The sequence below is a fragment of the Phyllostomus discolor genome, chromosome 7 (genome assembly GCF_004126475.2).
Source record: "Phyllostomus discolor isolate MPI-MPIP mPhyDis1 chromosome 7, mPhyDis1.pri.v3, whole genome shotgun sequence".
NCBI lineage: Eukaryota > Metazoa > Chordata > Mammalia > Chiroptera > Phyllostomidae > Phyllostomus > Phyllostomus discolor.
In genome coordinates this window covers 126,083,131-126,104,245 of record NC_040909.2, presented here as the reverse complement: position 1 = coordinate 126,104,245, position 21,115 = coordinate 126,083,131, and the positions used below count along the sequence as shown (strand labels likewise).

Sequence of the window (21,115 nt, the reverse complement as noted above, 5' to 3'; positions counted from 1 at the left end):
TCCCACCGCCTTCCCACAGGTAGCTCATGACTGCGCTGGAGCCTCTTGCAAGGTCTGCCAGGGCCGAGACAGACGGCATGCTCCTGAGCTGGTGATTTCTAAGGTTGTAAGAGCTGTTTGGGCACCAAAGAGCAGCGACATCTGACATTATAGCCACAAGATTCCATGGACTTCCTTTACTACTGAAGGAAAGGGACCTGTCACGTGGAGCCTTTATACCACGGGGGACACACAAATTACCCACCCCGCCCCGTCCCCTGCCCCCAGCACAGAGTTGGCCTACACTGTGCATGCAGACAGTCCCTTAGAATCCCCTGTCGTCAGCCCCTGGAGCTTCCAGCGGCAGGAAACACTCAACACTGACATGAGCTCCCATGGGCACTACGACAAGAAGGAAAGAGGCTCCAGAAGGTCGGACTTCCACCCCGACCCCAAATTCTTTCCTCCACAAGAATCTCTTACCCAGTTAGCAGTTTCCCCTTGCAGTGTTCACTATTAGCCACTTAACACCCATAAGTCATCATGCTTTTTTTCCTAGATTGTGCTAAAAATGCATAATTAATGTATCAAAGGCTTTAAAAGATTATTTGATGAGGTGCAGGACACATCAACATAATTCACCAGGCAAATAATTGCCTTATAACTTTGCTTCCACAAATGCAATGCATTCTCCATATATCATTCCATTCCCAAGGGGTGCCACTAACTAACCTCTAAAGGTGAGCCGGTCTCAGCTCCTGATTCTACCTCCACAGTGGTGCGGCCGCCCTGAGCTGGGCTAAGCACATGTGCACGCACACACTCGGCAGGGACACACAGGCCCCATCTCGCTGACAGTGTGTTGGTGGGAGAAGCGAAAGGACTCTAAACAGGACAGAGCAGGGGTATGACAAGATCTGGGCTAAGCAACCTTAGACGTTCTTTGCCAAGGCCAGTGGGAGCCTGGTGCCTCCAGGCGAGGGAGCCGTGCCTCTGGTTTCTGCTCTAGAACCCCTTCCGTATCCCGCCAGTACCTGGTCTACGTGCAGGACCCAGGACCCAGTGATCTGTGGGCCACCGGCTCCCAAGCTGGCTAATCAGGCCGTCTCAGTTTAAGAACTTGTGTGGAAGGATCAAGAGTCTCACGGTAACATGGTTAAAGACTGGAGGTGAAGCCTCCACCTCCCACCTCCCATGGTCCAGCAGTGAGCAATGGGCACGGAGGGCTCAGCGTCATGTTCAAGATCCCCTCGTCTTCAGGTGCCTCACACACCAGGCCCAGAGAACTGCATGGATTCGAAGACGGGCGTTCCCTGCAACATCTCTATTCCTAGAGAAACACCTAACCTCTGGCAGAGCTGGGAACATATTTTGCCAAGAGTAGCCAGACGGAGAGAAACTGAGGACCAGAAAAATAAAATAATGCCAACATATTTGAGGGGCACCATGATATGATGGCGAGACCAAGGTCTCTGGGTCCAGACAGGCCCGGGCTAGTTTGGCTCCTGATTCTGCAACTAAGCACGGCCAGAGGCTATGACTCAAACTCTTTCAACCCGAACTGTAAAATACAGCTAATACCCAGCTCATAAGATTGTGACAAAGATTAGAGGAGGTGGCACATATTAAGCAACTAGCACTGTACCCAGCATGATGCGTAGCAAAAATTGGTTCCTTCTCTCCATGATGCCTGTAGACATTAAGTTACATTCAACAGCCTACCCTCTAGGCCAGCTCCCAAGCCTGTGAATGTTTACTTCTGAGGCCAAACCACTGGATTCTTAGCCAGGACCAAACGCCCTTACAAAGTCTTTATGCAAGAAAGTGATTAATTTGTAAGCCAACCCTGGAAAATCGACTTCCGTTCTGGGCATTAAAAAAATGCCTCCACGATGAAGTATGTATTATAGAAACATGTATGATTTTATTAACCAACATCACCGCACCGAATCCAATAAAACAGAAACAAAGAGAAGTGGAAATCTGAAGGCAGGGACAAAGGGAGGGCCACAGGGAGACAGGGAGAGGTGGTTCTACAAAGCCAAGGAGAGAGGCCTCCCAAAACCCACCCATGCCAACACCTTGATCTCAGACTTCTTGTCTCCAGAACTGTAAGAAAATAAGTTCCTATTAAGTTAAAAAAAAAAAAAAAAAAAAAGAAAGAAAAGAAAAAAAGATGCATCCAGGAACGCTTTCCAGATGGCCATACTTAGCCTGATCATATTTCTTCTGTCTTTTATAAAGTAGCTGAACTGGCCGTGTTGTGTGCACAACTACAGTTCATGGCAACCAGTTCCTTTTAGAAGTTTGGAGAGAAAAGGCCAGAACTTCTGTCTTGAACACCTCATCCATTTTATGCCTCTGCCCCAAGGAGCAAGACAGAAGGCACAGGACAGAGACAGTTTCTGCTTACAGAGAGACAGTGGTGGAAGATTCTAGGTAATATCATATACTTCCACATGCAGGAGCATGGACAAGGTACAATACTCAAGGAGAGCCCCCCACCCCTTTGTCAGGCCATCCTCTACTCTCCCTTCCTGGGTGGGTCTCATATTCCCCCCTTCCTCACGCTTCCACTGAGGACATTTTGTGGGTCCAATATTAGGAAGAACATGAATAGAAATAGGAAGGAGGAGCTTTGTGGTGATCAAGCTAGAACTGTGTGTCCCAGACTCCCTGGACATGCTTTAAGGCAAAGACGAGGAGGGACTTGGAGACAGCAGCATCCTGATGACCCATGCGGGCCAGTGTCCAGGATGAGCTGGGATGCAGGCCTGGAGCTCTGAGAGAGTTTGGGGGAGAGTCCCCTTCGGGAGTGACAGACGCAGAGGGGATGTTGAAGGGGTGGGCAGTGGGCAGGGAATTGCTACTACACAATGAAACACCTAATTATAGACAACTGTGCATTTTTTCCAGGTATTTCTCTCCATATACATCCTATTTCCACAAGGTCAGAAGCTCCTGAGAGAATAACTTCAGGATCTCCAGAATCCGAGGCATGTAAGTCATGTCTCACACGCGGGCCTGCAGCGCTGGATCCCAGCGTTTGCAGACAAGGGACTCTGTGGGCCATCACCTCCTCGGACCTGGTGAAGGCAGGTGACGGTCATGCCTTCAGAGACATGCTGTGCGCCTGCTCCCCGACGACTCCGGCTCTGTGACATGGAACCTGATCTCGCCAACCCCAGCTGTGGGTATGTGCAGGCAGCCACTCGCCCGGGACACAGTTCGGTTAGGGCACTGCGGTCCCTGTGCTAACACAGCTGGTCACACGCGGCCCCGACAAAGGCAGCTGTCTTCTCTGAGGTGCGGAGGGGCTCCGTGGGTTCTCCTTGTGCGGATCGCTGGCTGTCCCCACCCCAGCAGAAGTTTGCCCCGTTGACATGGGCCACGTCCCATTTAAACGTCTGCTCTGTGAACTTCCCATCAGTCAGCACGACTTCTGCCAAATCGAGGGGCTCCGGGACGAGGGATGAAGAGGGAGGAAAAAAGTAAGCATTTTCAGCCATCTTTCAAAACGAAAGACACAAAGGATATCTGAATTAACAGGAAATTGACTCCATCCCTTAAGCTTTCCTTGTGACAGAATGCAATATGTTATCTTTCTTTTAGGAATCCCTGCGGCACCGTGGGGCCGTCCCAGGGGACATGCCACAGCTGCTCGCCAGCAGCCTCGCCGTCGAGGGGGGCTGCCACCCCATCCTGAGATTCCATCCCTGGGTCCGAGGCGGGCAGCAGAGCTCTGTTTATGCTGCCGCTTGGGGGAAGCCGGGTTCCTTTCCATTTTTCTTTTTTTAAGTTAAATGTTATATTTTGAGATAATAAATTCACATGCGGTTGTAGGAAGCAATGCAAAGGGAAAAAAAAAAGTTATACAGAGAGACCCTATGTATCCTTTACTCAGCTGTCCCACAGTGAAAACATCTGGCTACAGTGCAGTTCAATGTCATAACCAGGACGACATGGACATGGCCAAACTAGCGAACACTGGCAGCATGCCAAGGATCCTTCACGTTGCCCTTCATGGCTGTCCCCACTTCCTGTCCCCCTCCGGTCCTGAACCACCCCAGCAACCGCTCACCTGTACTCTACTTCTCTAACTGTGACATTTTAAGAATGCTATGTAAATGGAATCTTACAGTACATAAGCTTTTCAGGTTGACTTTTTTAAATTCAACATAATTTTCTGGAGATTCATTCACACTGCTGCATGTTCATTCAGCAGTGAATGAACATTCACTGTTCATTCCTTTTAAGGAGCTCACGGTGTGGATGTACCACCATAGGTTTAACTTTTCATCCACTGAAGGACACCGGGGTTGTTTCCAGGCTGGGGCGAGGCAGGGTTTGGAGAGCACACGACACAGCTGTAGGGATCCAAAGATGAGCGTGTGAGCAACGCGGGCTCGAAGACTGAGGTTCGGTTGTTTTGCTCCGTGTCCGTTCTGACATCAACTGGAATGAACATGCTTTCCGGCGTGCTGGTCACTGATAATACGCTTCGAGGAAGTGCCCAAACTACCACCCGTGTCCTCGCGATGTATTTCAAACTCACACCGTGGAACACTGCCTTGCATTTGAACTTGAGGCACGAAGATGCACGCAGCCCCTCGTCCCACAGGCAGGGATTCATCGTGCAGCATCGTATCCACCTGTTGGGAGGCCTGGGATGGTCGTTGGCCACTGCACATCAAAGCCACCGGGCAGTTTCTGAAAAGTGCTGACGCCTGGGCCTCACTGCAGACCAGTGAGCCCGCCGTTCCTTGGGTATTTTTGAAGAACCACCCCAAGAGATTCTGAGGTACAGTGGAGGCTTAGGAACACTCAAGGGCCTTTGTGTTCTTGCTCATGCTTGTTTTACACAAAGGGTTAGATGTAAGCCCTGTGCCTCAAAGCACACAGGAAGAACTGGAATTCACTCTTGGCCTGAACAACCAATGTGGGTCTTGGGTTTTTCCTAGCATGTAAAAATGGAATTAATAGCACTTACCTCTATTTCAGGAAGTTGTGAGATTTCAATCATAGAGGTAACATGCTCTGACACATGTCTTACAAAAGCAGGGCACTGTTATTGTTATTGTTATTGTCAAAAGCAGCTGACCACGATATGAACTCAAAGAGCGCCTGTTGCTGAAATGACGACGAAGGTACTGGTAGAACAGAGGAGGGATGGAAATAATAGAAGTGGGTGTCCGACAGGCCGAGCACGGAAGCTGCCCTATTACAACGCACACGTCTCCCTTAACAGCAAGGTCAGGGGATCAGATCCGAGTCCTGGAGATCTCATGCACGCCTGGAGGTGGATCCCCTCACTTCTGTGGGCCTCACTTTCTTTCTGTGTAACACAAAGAGGTCAGACTGGGAACTTCTTTTTTCTTTTCTTTCAGTTTTATTGGAAGGTTCTTATCACATACACACACATCCCTAAAATCCTGGCCAGTGGGCCCATGGCTGTCACTGGATTCTTAAAGAAGCATACAGCCCCCAAGTCACATTAAGAACCACTAGAAACTTTCTGGCTCAGAGTTTTGGATTATCAGGAGTGTGAGTTGCACTACCTTTGGTGTTGATGATTCAACAGACATTGATATATGGGTCAATTTCAAACATATTTCATCTATAAATCTACCCAGTGCAAAATCCCAGGTGAGAGCCAAGAAAAAAAGGTAACCAACAACCATTAAACAGTGTCCATGGCTTCCTTCACCTCCCAGAAGTCAAAGTAGTTTGAAGGTGATATCAGAAGACCCCGAGAGGTCCTGTGGGGGTCAGAGCATCTTTGGGTCCCTGTCAATCTGCAGACCTACAGACCCTGCACGCTGGTTCCACAGCAGCACCAGTGAGAGGAGTGTGTTTGTGCCTGGGGGTGAAAGACAGATGGGACAGGAAATAAAGTCCTGATACAAAGAGAGACAAGTCTATAGATGAGATCCAGCCAGAGTAAGAACCTGAGCCAATGTCAGACAAAACACAGAATAAGCAAAAAGCAGAAACAAAAGCCCCGCGTGGAACAGGTGTCTGACGATGCTCAGCACAGACTTCGCCTGAGGCTATCCATAGTCACAGCCTCAGCATCTCCACTGGGTGTCATGACAATCGAGGGCTCATGCTTTGGGGCTTCCTGCTGACAAAATACTCACCAGGAGCACACCTCAAGTGTGGAGTCTCACATTACACCCCAAAGACCAACAGATTGGGGCTGCTCAGGCCCTTGGAATACAGAATGCTCAGAGACAGAGACATACTCTTTCCAGTTTCCAAAGCTCAATCTTTTCACGTTTAAACACTTGGTGGATTTGAATTTATTGTTGCATCAGAATGCCATCAGTACCACATTCTTGGAGGACACAGCAGTACAGTGTAAGCCAATGCAGACGGGTGCCAAATGCAATGCTGTGCTTCTGCGTACAGGACCATCCACACCCTACGGCATTAAGAACACATTTTGTCTATATCTTCTCTTGATGTATTCAGTTCCACACGTATGCAAGGGTGGCTCTAAAGCATGTGATCTAGATCCAGGAATATCTGAATTCATATATAAGTCTTAACCTTCAGCAAAATTCTTAACCACGCCCCCCCCACCAAAGCTAATTTTTTTCCATCTGTAAAAGTGGAGAAAATACCTATGTCCCAGGTTTGTCATCGTAAATAAAACAGAAGTAACGCACCTAGCATGGTGCCCAGCATACACTGTCACTCAGCAAGCATTGCGTACATTTATCTTAGAACTGTTTTCTCTAGTTCTGCACGAAATCTTCTGAAAGGATGGCACAGGTGCCCAAAAAGGTTAAATGGAAAACTACCTTTTTATGCAAGTAGGTTCAGTGCCGTCTGTCTCTGTATTTGACTGAAATATATGGTGTGCACATCCACGGACATGCTCAAATTCTTTTAAAAAATAAAAACAAGTACTAACTTTGGACCAGACAAAATGCTAGGGATTTTCTTTTCTTCTTTTTTAAAGATTTTATTTATTTATTTATTTTTTAGAGAGGGAAGGGAAGAAGAGAGAGAGAAACATCAATGTGCAGTTGCTGGGGGCTGTGGCCTGCAACCCAGGCATGTGCCCTGACTGGGAATCGAACCTGCGATGCTTTGGTTCACAGCCCATGCTCAATCCACTGAGCTATGCCAGCCAGGGCAAAATGCTAGGGATTTTCATGTAAACCACCTTGTTGCTGATAGGCTGCAGTACCTTCTACATGTGCCCATCTGTCATAGAATATAGTGATGGGGCTTTGGTAATAACTTCCAGGAATCATTTACTATCTTAGAAATAGGAAGACTTGAATAAGAATACATAGAATCAATTCACTGAACTCTAAAAAAAAATTTTTGAGCACGTTTAAGTGTCATGTAATTTGGAAGGTGCTAGAATGAAATTCACTAGCTCCCTGCTACTCTAATAAGTCTTCTAACTCTAGTAAAGCAAAAACAGTGCCTGAACCACAGTATCCACTGTCCCTAGCCACAGAAATTAATTTATTGATTCAACAAACATCCATTGAGCATGCAATAAAACAGAATGAGTGCCTCTGTACTCATACAGTGCAGGTCTTAGAGAGATGAAAAGAAAATAAATACGTATATGTGAAAAAGAAAACAGGGAGGTATGAGAGAAATGAGGGCTGACGCAGGTACTGCAGGCCTGGTTCACCTTGCCGCATCCCAGCCTCCCTTTCTCTCGCCCTGTCAAAGGTGCAAAACGAAATAATTTCCAGCCCCCTGCGAAGTGACTGCACAACACAACTCCGGCCAACGAGACGTGAACGGAAATGCTCTGAAGAATTTCCATCCAACACAAAAAGGAGGCGACACGTAAGGCGAGGTGTACAAGATAAGGAGCCATGCTGTGAGAAGCCAGGGCAAGAGAATCCTAGGAGGAAGGAACGACACACGTTCCAAAGTCCTACGGAGGGGAGACAGTCACTGGTTTGAGAAACGGAAAGGTGATAACGGAGGTGAGCAAGGAGGTGAGGGGAGGAGGTAAGACCTGAAGGCCTGGCAGAGTCAGATCACGTGGGGCTGTGTAGGGCACGGTAGGGCTTTTAGAGTTTCTCCTGAAAGGATGCGTGGCACCAGTGAAGGGTCTCAAAGAGGAGAGCGGCAGAACCTGACTTCCTGTGGCTGCAGGGTGGGGAGCGGGTTATGCGGCTGCAAGAATAGATGTGAGGGGACCGGCCAGAACCCCTGTAGTCCTGGTGAGATGACAGGGGTTTGGGTTTGGGGAGATGAAGAAAGACAGATACACTGGAGATACACACTTTGGAAATATCCTGAATTGGAGGGAGAAGAGAAAAGGAAGCATGACTTCTGGCCCAGACAACTGGGAGGATGGTAATGATTACTTACTGAGATGGAAGAGACAGGGGGGGTGGGGGTGGGAAGGAGGGGGTGGGGGGGCAGGAACAGGAATGTGCAAAAACAAAGCATTCAATCAACTCAACGTCCCTAGTTCCTGCTCCAGGGAGCTGACCCTGCGCCGTGAATGTTGTCCCCTGTTGTCTCTGTCAAGTCACTTTTCCCCGACTGCGGTCCCTCTGAGAGCCACAGTTGCAACGGTAATATCAACAATATTTGATTTCATCTGGCAGGAAAGAAGTGGTGGGCAGAACTATGAAACTGCAGCTGAAAAGCAAAATCATAGACTTGGCCCGTGACTTTAGAGAAGTTTGGAACTGTGAAAATACACGCACTGTGCAAACACACAAAAGTGTCCATCTGAGGCTCTGGGTCTTGCCCCCGGTCGTGTTCCTGCCAAACACACAGATCACAGTTGAGAGTGAAACGCTGGCGTGGATCACTGGTACCTGAAGCTCCGTGGGGGCAGGGACCTCACTGGCTGAGCTCCCCACTGGGTCCCCATGAGACACTGAATGCAATAGACACTCAATAAACATTTGCTGAACCATTTTTTTCTGGTTAGTGACAGAAGTTGTACCCAGGGTCCACTGTCCCCTCCCTGTTTATTAGTAGAACCTCCTTCTTTTTTTTTCTGGATATGTGGCCATGGCATTAGTTTCTAGGGCTACCATAACAAATACCAAAGACTGGGTGCCCTCAAACAACAGAAATGCATTATCGCCCCAGAGTTCCGGAGGCCAGAAGTATGGCATCAGGTGCCAGCAGGGCTATGTTCTCTCTGATCGCTCCAGGGGGGAATCCTTTCTTTCGCCTGCCAGCTTCTTGCGTTTACTGACAACCCTTGGCTTCCTTTGGCCTGTACAGGCATCCCTCCAGCCACATGGCCACCTTCTCCACGTGTGTCCTCACACTGTCTCCCTTTATGCTGCATCTGTCTCTATTCCCAAGTTCCACGCCCCCTCCTGTTCAGGTACACCAGTCATATTGGATTAGGGCCCAACCTAAAGATGTCATGTTCACTTAATTACCTCTGTCAAGACCCCATTTCCAAGTAAGATCACATTCTCAGGTACTTAGATTAGAACTTTGATACATTTTTTTTTTTGGATCCTCATCCAAGGATACATTTACTGATTTTAGAGGGAGAGGAAGGGAAGGAGAAAGAGGGAGATAAATATCAATGTGAGAAAGAAACACTGATCAGTTACCTCCCATATGTACCCCAACCAGGGCCCAAACCCGCAACTTAGGTATGTGCCCTCACCAGGAACTGAACCTGCGATCTTTTGGTGCACGGGATAACACTCCAGCCAACTAAGACACACTGGCCAGGGAAATATTTCAGTATATCTTTTTTTGTGGGAACACAATTCAACCCATAATACTCACCCCAAAGAAACTCAATGTTTCCCAGATTCCCTTGCAGCTGAACGTGGCCATGTGTGGTCACGTTCTGGTCAATGAAATATTTCCAGGAAGTATCTTTAAAGGGACAATAGGGCCCTTCTCCTCCCTTCCTACCTTTGTGAGTGGCTGGAATGCAAATCTAAAGGCTAGAGTTCCAGCAGCCATCCTAGACCATGAAGTGACCTTGGCAATGGCAGCTGAGCCAAGTGAAACTTCAAAACAGGTGACTAGAGACCACAGAAACATATCCGAGCTGTGGACTGACTTCCTTCCAGCTCTTACATGACAAGGAAACACTCGTCTTAACCCTTGTTTTGAAGGATTTTATGTCACTCATAATGTGCCTAGTTAGGGCTGATACAAGGCTCCAAACGGAGGGATCCTTGGCAAGTCACACACCAGCAGCGACAGTAAAGGCATTATTATATTTATCTTACTTTCCAACACACTTGGTTTGGTCACGAATAAATCGACGAGTACAGCTTTGCAAACAGATGCTCAGCCTTGGTTGGGAGAGTTTATCTCCCAGGTTCAGGTTCAGTCTGGTGGTGGTGATGGGGGCGGTGGGGGCGGGGGCGGGGGCGGGGGGGAAGGCATTCCCCGACCTTCTTACACCTGGAGGCACCGCCAGGGATCCAGCACAGAGAAAGCCGAAAGTAGAGCCCTGAGCAGATCAGTTTAGGAGCAGCTCAGGATTACACCAAGATGTTCCTAGAGTTAGCCATGTCTTTGCTTCGTAAAAGATGACTTTTTCTACAGTTGTGAATAAGCAAGAAGAAGCCCCCTGATACAAGGGTAGCAGCCCGCGGGGCTGGGACTTCAGGTAACGCCAGCCACGGCTGGTGCTGAGATGCACCTCTGAACAGCTCTGCAACTGAGTCGCATCTTATGATCAATGCACCTGACACCGGATGAACTATGTTAGATGACGCTCACCGAGTGTCCACCACGTGACAGGCAGGGCTCGACGCTTCGTACACGTTTTCTTATTTATCCTCAGTTACGTCACGTGGCCATTCTCACTGCCATTTTAAGGTGAAAAACGGAGGTTTGGGATTTCTAAGAAAGTGACAGACTTGCAACAGCACACTGCAATCATTGCAAAAGCACATGATTACAGAGAACCCCACAATATCCCATTTTGGCTACTGTTTAATAACTTTGTGTTACAGTGTTTGTAAATTCAAGCTGACGTAAGCAAGAATCAGCCAGAAGATGCAGAACAACACAATGACTGTAACAATCAGTATAATAATTGAGACCTACAACCGTTTATGGAGTGTTTAGTGTGACTATTTTTTTTACCTGTTGGCGGTGGGAGGTGGGGGGAGAGGGAGTTCCACCTCAGCTAAGTGTAGTGGCTGCTCCCTGTATTGGTTTTTGCTACATTCTTTAGGGCTCTCTTTTCAATAGCCAACCTCACATTACAGTTATGAATTCTTTGCATTCTACTTTCCCTGTTACATTACTGTGTGGTTTCTCTCTCACGACTGGACTCAAGCACAAGTAGATACCAGCCAAGGTCCCGCGGTGCGTTACATGCTTGTATTTCCCGCCCCGTAAGCGCCAAGGGGATGATTCCTATTGGGAGGAGCTGCCTATGGAGAAGCGCAGTGTCCTTAGGGACTCACCCTTCTGACCCACTGTCAGTCACTGTGACCCATGATTTTACCAACTGGAGTTTCTCGAGAACAGAGGTAGCCTTTGCTCAGATGTCCACCTAAAGGTTTTGCATTTTGATTTCCCTGATGGGACCACCCAGGCACTCTCTTTTGAAAAGCAGCTACTGTCTTGCACACCTAGCTCCTAGAGGCCTTGTGACCTGTTAGGATTATTAGAAGCGCCACTTGGGAGGTGAAGAATTTGAGGCTCAGAGCAGAGTTAAGTAGTTATCCTGGCCCCTCCAGAAGGGGTGCAGTTGGGACTCAAACATCTGTGTCTGACACCATGCCCTTGGCCTTCATCATAGGACCCAGCGCCAGGCACACACTGGGAACTAACTAGGGGTCCTTGGTGGGCACAGGATTGGCCACAAGAGAGAGAAAACGTGACGGGTACACCAAAGGGCAGGAGAAAGGCTGGCACGAAGTCAGACGTGCTCCTGGGGCTTTCTGAAAGTGGGGCAGAGGGCATTCTGGGAACAGGGTTGCCAGATGCAGGCGGTCAGTCGGCAAGGACCTGGCAGCCTCAGTTCCCAGCGGAGAGCGGCAGTGGCTGTCGAGACAGGCTGGGGAGCGGCAACACGGGGCAAATGGGAGGAGTGGGCAGAATTCTCGGGCACAAGGCAAAGGCAGTTTAGACTAGAAAGGCTGGAGCTCAGGGCCAAACATCAAAGAGGCCTGAGGAGTGCCGCCAGGATTCTGTCTGACTCCCAAATCCCGGACGAATTTCTGGTAACAGAAATGGCAACAGTGCTTGTGTCCAGGGGGAGGGGACTGGCTGGCAGGCGGCCGGAGGGAAGTCTCTGCAGCGCGGGAAACGGGCTCCGGTCCGTCTGGTAGGTAGTTAGGTGCGCAGGTGCACACGTTCGACGGAACTTGCACAGCTACACACTCAAAAGCTGTGCGTTTTGTCACACGGAAATTACGACTCAGCTTAACACACAGTTTTACAAAGCTCCTGACCTTTCCTCCCCTGACTCATTCATTCTCACTGGGGGTGACTTAGCCCCCAAAGGGGAAAAAAGGACTTTTAAGTGTGTGTATGTGCACACACACAAACATACACACACACACACACACAGAGTATATGCACAGGCATATATAGTATGCCTGTAGTATCCAAATCTCATGGGGAAGAATGAGCAAGAAAAGAAATGCCCTAAGAAGGCTCCTTCAGGAGAAGGCCATAAAAAACAGGCTGAGAGACCCTGCCCCAACTCACCGCCCCTCTCCTTCCAAAATTCTCCTCATCCTGCAATCTAGTCTCAGCTTTCGTTCTTTTCTTCTCGGGAATCACGGCCCCTTCTGGGTTTCTTCTACGTGTACTAAATCCTCCGTGTGTGTGCATCCCGGCACACATGCAAACACACTTCAATCATGTGCATGCACATGTGCACACAGCACACCAGTACACACACATGGTGCACAGATACGTGGAGGGCAGGCTTAGCTGATTTCTGTTCATTCTCTAGATCTCAGCTTGAGCATCCTTTCCTCGGGAGACTGCTCCCCATCCTCCCTCCCACAGCCCTACACAAATGAGAAGCTCTTACCTCAGTTTATAATTCTATGCTTAGGAGCGAAATTATTTGATGAGTGTCCCTTTCCCTCGCTAGACTGTGAGCCCCACGAAGGCCTAACCAAGTGTCTAGTCAGTGGTGGGCGGTCCGTGAATACTGACGGAGTGAGCACTGTGCAGAGGGCCCCGTCTTCCCGAGGGCTGTGGGAGTCGGGCCTGGAGGATGACCAAGGAAGGGCGCAGAGCAGAAAGGGGGCCTGAGCAGAGGCCCCGAGAGTGGCCTCTTGTGCTGGCAGAGCCCCCACGGGCAGGGCGGCCCTCTCCCCACTCCCAGCCGTGCCCCCACAGTGAGCAAAGGAGCACCCACCGTTCAGCTGACTGAGAGACGATGCCGCCCCCGCTAGAGTGAGACATACCGCACCGCAGACGGCAGCCCCTCTGTCCCCACACATGACTCTCCTGAACTCACCTGGAGAGGAGCTACATTCAAAAAATCACGGAATGCATCTTGGTTTTCATCAAGAAATGAAATGCATCTTGGAATGCATCTTGTGTTGATCATCAGCCCACAACTTGCCGTTTCAGTGCCTAAGCTGCCTTGGCTACGTTAATGAGAAATTTCAGATGGCTCACCCAGTGTGGGCTCTCTGGGCTCAGGAAGGAAAGTCCAGAAAATACACAGGTTTGTCATCATGGGGGGTAAAAGACCAAAAGCAGGATTTTGACATTTTTCCTCTCCGTGAGGAATAAAAATTTTGAAGGAGAGGAAAGGAACACAATGACCACTAATTTCTTACTCTGACTCAGGTATTTCTGTTTTTGTATAAATGTGCAAAGAAACAAAGAGAGCAAAGAGGCCCCAGAAGTCCACATCCATCAATTCATCGAGGCAGGAAGCAAGGAAAGGGGCCAGGAGCTTTGAAATCCCTCTGAGGGTTGGCAGGGGGTTGCGTGAACGCTTGAATACTGTTTCTCACAGGATTTAATTATTCCCACCAGGAAAAAAAATAAACTTTCCAGAAAAAAAAATCAAGGATTATCTTTCATTCCTTATTGGTGAGACTCAAATTCCTTCCCATTCTGAAGGCCAAGTGGTTTGCTCTGACAAGCGTTTGACTAAACTAACAAAACTGAATTATGTTGCATCTTTCACTTGGATGACCTGTGAATTCTAGTCCTGACCTAAGTACGGGGCTGGGGCCAAGAGCGAAAATTATTTATTTGACCTTCTTCGAGCCAGCGCAGGTGGCCATGTGACCACGGAACAATCCCTTCTGAACTGAACACAAATCCTCCCTTGAGAGACGTGGAAGGTCATTCCCTGAACTGTGTCCAAGGCGTTGAAGGTTTGGTTGGAATGTATCATCTACTGACCTCTGCCTCGTGGGTTTCTTTTTTGTTTTTGGTGTTTTGTTTGGAAATAATGCAACAGGAAGCCTCGTCGGGGCTTTGGGATAGAGACCAGATTTGAATCTAGGGCTGACATTTGCAAGCTGGGTTTGGGTTTCCTCCTTTACAAAGTAAGGACACTACCCACCACCCCCACCGTCAAGAGCTGTAAGGAGAATCAGAGGTGATGTGTGTGCAATATGTCGGGACACCACGCAGAGGTGCACGGAGTGAATGTCCTTAGCCTTTCTGTGGAAACGCCCACTCATTGGCTCACTCACCAGATTTGCTTCTAGCACTTACCAAATGCCAGGAATCCTGCTACTTCAGGGAATACAGTCTTCTAGGCAGACACTGTCTCTCCATTAACGGAGCTACTGGAGATGGGTAGGTACTTAACATCTAAGTACGATTATCAGATTCTGATAAACAGTATGTTTTAAACAAATCAAATGGGATTATGATAAAGAGCTACTGAAGGAAGACAGGGAGAATATCAAAGGGTATTTAAGGAAGGACCCCCCCTCCCCCCGCAAATTGACATGTAATCTGACACTTGAGCCACAACAATAGGACCAGTGGTCCGGCCTCAGGCAGCAAGGCCAACGGTGCTGTGAGCAAAACAGGGCAGCAGATAAGGGAATGGCCGGCAGCACCCAGATCCCGACTCTGCCCACCACAGAAAGTCTGGAACTTATCCTAACGAGGAGCTATTAGAGGATTTTAAGTGCCAGAGCCACTCAATTAGATTTGCTTGAGGGGCAGACACAGGCAAGATTATGATCTGTTTGTGAAATTAAAAAAAAAACAAACCTGCCTCCATTAAACTGAAGAAAAGCTGCTAGAAGATCATGTAAAATAAAGTTACAGTAATGTGGTCCAGAAATGGTTTGAAAATGGATGTGATTTTTTTAAAAAGAAAGACTAGAAGATGTTGTTGAAGATTGTGATATGAAGCCATGTTTAAATGGCAGTCATTAAACGGTAGCCTGTGGAATATCTTCGGAAGAAATCTTATCCCTTTCAAAGTGGAAAAAAGAGGTAAGAAATAAAGTTCCACCTCCTGGATCAGGTTTCTTCCTCCAAGGCTTCAGTGTGTAGATGCTGACGTTAAATGAATTCACGTAGGTAAAGGGCCTGGCATGGCACAGGGTCAGGCAAGCAGAAGGCACTCAATAAATTCTAGTTCCTCCTCTTCTCTCCTCCCTGGACCAGAAGCTACTGGTATGCAATTCCTGAAGGATGGGGGAGGGGGGGAGAGTTGCCAGAGAAAACCACCCTCTTCTAGATAAAAACACACTGCAGGGGTTGACTCAACTTTTGGTGATTCCCCTATTGCATTCTCCATTCTAGTTGTAATGCCAGTGAAATGTCTCTATACTGGAGGTTTATGTAGTTCATCATTTTTTAAAGTAAAAGAACCTTCAAAATAAGAATGGCCCCAAATCCGAAGATGCTGGCTCACGTGAGAATTTCAATGGCAGCATAGCCGTTATTTTATGAGCATGGGAGGGGAGGACAGTATTATGAAACGATACAGTAACTTGTTTAAAAAAGCTGTAACGAGTTGCTCTCTCTTTTATGTGGGTCTCGATTCAGATCACGGTAAAGATCAGGTTATAGTTTGGAGCCTCTTGTGCCATTGGCTTCCTTTTCGGTCTCTTGGAATAAATATGCTACTACTGATGAAGAGGAAAAGCTCATCGAAGGAAAGAGGAAAAACGGTGGAGTAAAGGCACAATTTTCAAACAAGCTTGACACAGTGCAAAAGTCTAGTATTTGATCAAAATACCGAAACTCAATTCCACTGACAGCTGATGTCAGGTTGCAACGCTCCCTGCTCTACACACTTACCCGCATCTCAGCAAGCCTGTCCTGCAGGTCAGCTGCCCGCCCGGCCCCCGCAAGCCAAGGTCAGTTGTGTAGAGGCCACAGGCATGAATTGTGCTGGGTGCATGGGCGTCAAGTGGTCTAGGCACAAAGGTCACGGACTTCTCTAGTCCAATCCAGAAAAGAATTGTGATATACCTTATCACTCTCCTTAAAGACCCATTTTCTGTAGAGTTCTTCTAGACTTTCTAACAGACGTAAATTTCAACAGGCACCTGAGGGTCTCCCCTCATCACTGACTAAGGGTCCCATTTCCAGCAGGCACTTGGGGCATGGAAAGGTCTAGAAGTGTTCATAGGGGGAAAATGGCACCCCGTCTCCTCAGTCTGAGGCCTGTGCTTTCCACATACTGGCGGCCCACATCTTAAAACATCCCCACGCCCACAAATAGGTGGAATAAAGAGAGAGAGACGGCAGACATGAGAAAGCGGCGAAGTGACGCAGCCACAGTGAGAGGATAAGAATCCCGCTGAAGGCAGAGGCCCCCAAGGCCCACCTGCAGGACCTGCTGCTGGAGAGCAGGAGACAGGGGGGCCATGGCCTGGCGGCAGCCTGCAACAGAGAGAACAACAAAGGCAAAGCGGGGCACCTGGCACTGTCCTCGCCAGTCAGAGGTGCCAAGGGGAAGCCTCTGGCCAGAATCTTGGACAATTGCTACCAGCCAGACCGAGCGGCTCAATCACTGCCAGGCCAGGCCACGCTCCTCAGGGTCGGCACCCCCGTCCCCACCCACCACAACCACACTTGCCACCCTGCGGTGTTCCACACAGGGCCGTGCGGGAGTGAGGGGTCAGTGGAAGCCACCGCTAGCACTGGGTTATACACACGGCTCTTCAGGTGAACGGAGTTACTCTACCGCCGGCACATATGGCAAAACTGGAAATAATGTATTCAGTGTTTTCTATAAGAAAAGAATGCACTGGGAGACTTGAATGAATACACACAGTCCATGGACTTGAATAAAATCCATGGAAGGGCAGGATATTCCCTGTCATTTTCACTTCACCAACAGTACAATTCAAAATCATGCCTACATCTCTATCTACCCATTCATTCCAGTACAGGGCTTGACCGAAAGCGGATCCTTAGAACAGTGATACACGGTGCCATGTCTTAACAATCTTAAGATGCCACTGATGTGTTTTCTATTAAATGATAAAATGTTGTGATATGCAATACAGTTTTTTTCGCTGCTGGATGTAACACACTTCACAATATGCTAACGTGCTCTCTGAATGTCCAAGACAAGAATAAAGTGTCCAGGAGCTTAGCACTGTTTTGATCACGGAACCTCAGGACAGGCTATTCTGTGGGACCAGAGAGCTGCGCAGCGCAGTTTTGGGAATGCGGCTCCCGTGAATTCCACACTGCTCTAGGATGCATGAAAACTACTGTGTGCACCCTGGGAAACTCAGGATACAAACCACATGAAATATGAGGTTATGCAGTTGGAAAAAATGATGCCAGGTTGCCTACCCATTAGGGCATACTACATTAAGGAGTTATCTGATTAATCAGTTGACAATGCCTACATCAGGTATACGTGTTAATCAATAAGGATTAACTTATTGATTTAGTTAATAAGCTAATTAACTCATTAAGTCAATAAGGATGCACTCAAATCAATGTAACACATTGACCAAGCAAAACAAGGTCTGTAGCTGCAATATCAGTTCCTTGCTTCCCCCCGAAGGAAACCAGCTTAAACCAGGGCCCCACGGCAAGCGAGTGCACGCTCAGGACTAATGCACTCAGCCAAAAACCATTTATCCTAGGTGCCTTACCATGGAAATAAAGCATAAAACTCTTCCCACAGCCAAGAGTTCCATTAGAAAATGAACAAATCAGCCTCGGCGCAGATACAAACACTCGCCCTGGATGCTCCTGGCCAACTTTCCTGCTCCGGGTTCCTTTGGAGCGGAGCCCACTGCAGAGCCCAGGAGGAGCCTCTGACACAGACCACCTGAGCCAACAAGGCTTCCGGAACTTACGCAGACAGAGCACAGGAAACTGTGCCTCCATGTACGAACGAGGTGTTGACTCGGGGTGGGGGTGCAGAGTCACCCTCAAATCCCACCAGTGCTGACCCCCAGACTGGCAGTAACCTGTGCTCTGCACTCCTGTGAGGCAGCTTCTGTTCCCACCCTTCTGTTCCAGCAAATAAAGCAACGCCAGGGGGAAAGTGCTGGAAATCAGAGCTGTGCAGACCCAGGTCACGCCTGGCGCTCTCCTGGTTGACTGCTCTAGGAAAAGGGCTGACGGCGGAGGATAAAAGTAGTGAAGAAATGCACATGGGAAGGATCTGTAGCCTTCGAGCCTTCTGCAACCCTCTGTGGTCCCAGATAATCATGATAAATGACCTCTGTGGAATGTTTTACAGATGACAGAAAGAAGAAAAAAACACTATGCTAGATAAAGTGTTTTGGGACCAGAAAACCAATGCAGTCAACACCCTCTTATATCACATTTTGGTATAAATAAAAATAATTTGTATGTGTGTATACAGATGTATATTGCATGTTTGTATAGATACACACACACACACATGCATACATTCATATAAGAAGTCTGGAAGCATGCAAATGAAAATGCTAACCATGCTACACTTTATTGTATGTCAATTACACTTCAATAAAGCTGCTTAAGTGTCAACAGTGCTTATCTCTGAGTTAGGAGAGATTATAGGCAATTCTCTTTTCCTTTTCTGCTTGTCTGTCTTTTCCAAATTCTCTCGATGATGCATGCACTATTTTAGTATTAAAAATACATGAACTTTATTTTTACAATCCCACACAATTCATTAGATTTTTTTGATGTTTGTGTTGTGCTTTGTACTTCATCAAGTGTTTCTACACATTTAATTCCTAAAGCTGCAGAAGAATGTGGTGATCATTCCAAAGAGGAGGAAACGGCTCCGAGACCTCAGGAACTCATTCAAAGTCAATGAGCTAGTGACCAGCGGAACCACAATGTGAATCTCGAGTTCTTCCACATGCCACCATTTGTGTGTCCTTTTCCTCCTGCTTTTCACTGCTTCTGTGGTTGGGCGCGCCCTCCCGGCTGCACCAACCCCTCAGGGATATGCTTCGTATGGAACAGAAGCAGTACAGTTATTATGTAAGATTTAAGCCAAAAGAAACTTTTTTCATGCTCAGTGTTGGTTAAGGGAAGGAACGTGAGAAACCAAGGGAGGTTTGGAGACCAAGAAGGCTCGGTGGAGGGACAGGAAAACTTTTCACCCTCATTGCTACATCACCCACTCTTGGCTCCATCTCAGCCCCATTCAGAAAGGGAAAAGGAAACTTGACAAAATGGGACCGAACACTTAGGGTGAGAAAGGACCGATGGCACCAATGATAAAATAAATCGAGCGGTTTTCAGGCACTGCTCTGTCGGTAGTACCTTCATTCCTGCCGCGGCTGCGGGGCCACTGGGGTCCACGGCCTGGATGTGGCACGGCTTGCTTCCTCGCACCACGAAGCCCCAGCCGACAGCGTCACCCACGATCTGGAGAGGAAAACCACAATTAGCCATTCGCAGACAGGCCCTGGCAGCTTGCCTGTCCTTCAGAGAGAGAGAGAGAGAGCGCGCGCACACTCGAGCACGCCAGCCCGGGATTAAGTGCACGCCCTGACACATCTCTTCGTCTCTGTGCTGTCAGGGGAGCAGAAGGATCACTTTGCTTCCACCGTAAACACAGGCATATCTCTGCGGGAAATGTGGTCAAGAAACACGTGTTCGGCAGAAAGAAGCTCCTTCCGTGAGGGCACTGCTCAATAAAGAGCTGGCAGAGGGCCCCTGCGACTGCTCTGCAACTTCACATCGGAGCTGAATGCTCAGTGCGGAAGGTCTTACACACACGTGTGAACCTTCTCTCCAGACCCTATTTCTGTTGAGTTCACTCTTTCCCCCTAAATCCAAGTGATACATGCTTCATGACCCTGCTACTTCACTGAAGTCTAAAGTAACACTTTAAATTACTAATGGTGAAAAATACGAAGTCGTGACTTTCTTGAAACACAGTTTTCTCTACCAACAAAAAAGTTAAAAACTATGCAAAGTTCACAATGTATAAGTAGAGGCTGGTCCGAGACTTGTCTGCACCTAGGGGTGCCTCTTCTATCGAATCATTCTCAGAAACGGCGGTGACGGCTCAGGGCAGCTGCCAGACCTGTCTTTGAAATACAGATGAAACACACTCACAATCAATTCCCAGCAATACTGGCACTGACATTGGAAACCAAAAATACAAAGCTTGAATGCTGAAGAGTCAGGAAAGGCAGGGAAACCAATGCAAATTTTGTGGACATTCTCAAAAAAGACTTTCAGGCACTTGATTGGCTTTAGGGTTTGCTGCTGCTAGTGCATTATACCGAATTTCACCTCCAAATGCACAGTTTGCCTTTTCCCCAAGGCAGATGGGTTAGCAGTGTGTTTTCACGCGGACTGGCAGTGACTGGCACCGTCCTGTTTTAGCTCCTCAGTGCTCACAGTGGGAAGCAGTCCTTGACAAATGTTTGCAGTGTGAATGAGTGTGCAAAGATCCCCCTCCCCGAGTCAATAAAATGAGAGTTAGAAGAGGAGGAGTGTTCAAAACAGGAGGTCGATGAAGACCTGAAGAGGCTGAAGAAAGAGGCCAGGGGAAGGAGAGTGGGTGAGGCGCTGTCAAGCAGAGCACTTGGGTTCTCCTTGAAGAAACCCAGTGGGGCTGGTAGGTGGGTGGGGGGGGGGCTGAAGGACCTCCGAGAAGGGGCGGGTGGTCAGGAGGTGCTCGCTCGCAGGTGTGTGGTGTGCCCCGCTCCCCTCCCCATCAGGTGCTTGCTTGTATAACTCAAGGCATGCTAACATTGTCAAAAGCACCATTCCTTAAGGTAGAACAATTTATCCCACAGTTTTCTTTCTC

The 21,115-nt window shown here is 48.3% G+C and overlaps 1 protein-coding gene and 1 long non-coding RNA gene across 2 annotated transcripts in view; one reads left to right on the top strand and one right to left on the bottom strand.

Annotated features, from left to right (window-relative positions):
• DEPTOR (DEP domain containing MTOR interacting protein) overlaps positions 1-21,115 on the bottom strand; it is a 119,635-nt gene that overhangs the window by 15,179 nt on the left and 83,341 nt on the right. The window contains exon 8 of the mRNA XM_028533961.2: positions 19,615-19,719. Within this exon, the coding sequence (XP_028389762.1) occupies positions 19,615-19,719 (105 nt within the window). The remainder of the gene's footprint in view (positions 1-19,614; positions 19,720-21,115) is intronic.
• Positions 2,370-19,701, top strand: LOC118501778. Its single transcript, XR_004904432.1, has 4 exons — positions 2,370-2,380; positions 5,892-5,895; positions 18,306-18,312; positions 19,612-19,701. It is a non-coding gene; the product is annotated as an uncharacterized LOC118501778 (long non-coding RNA).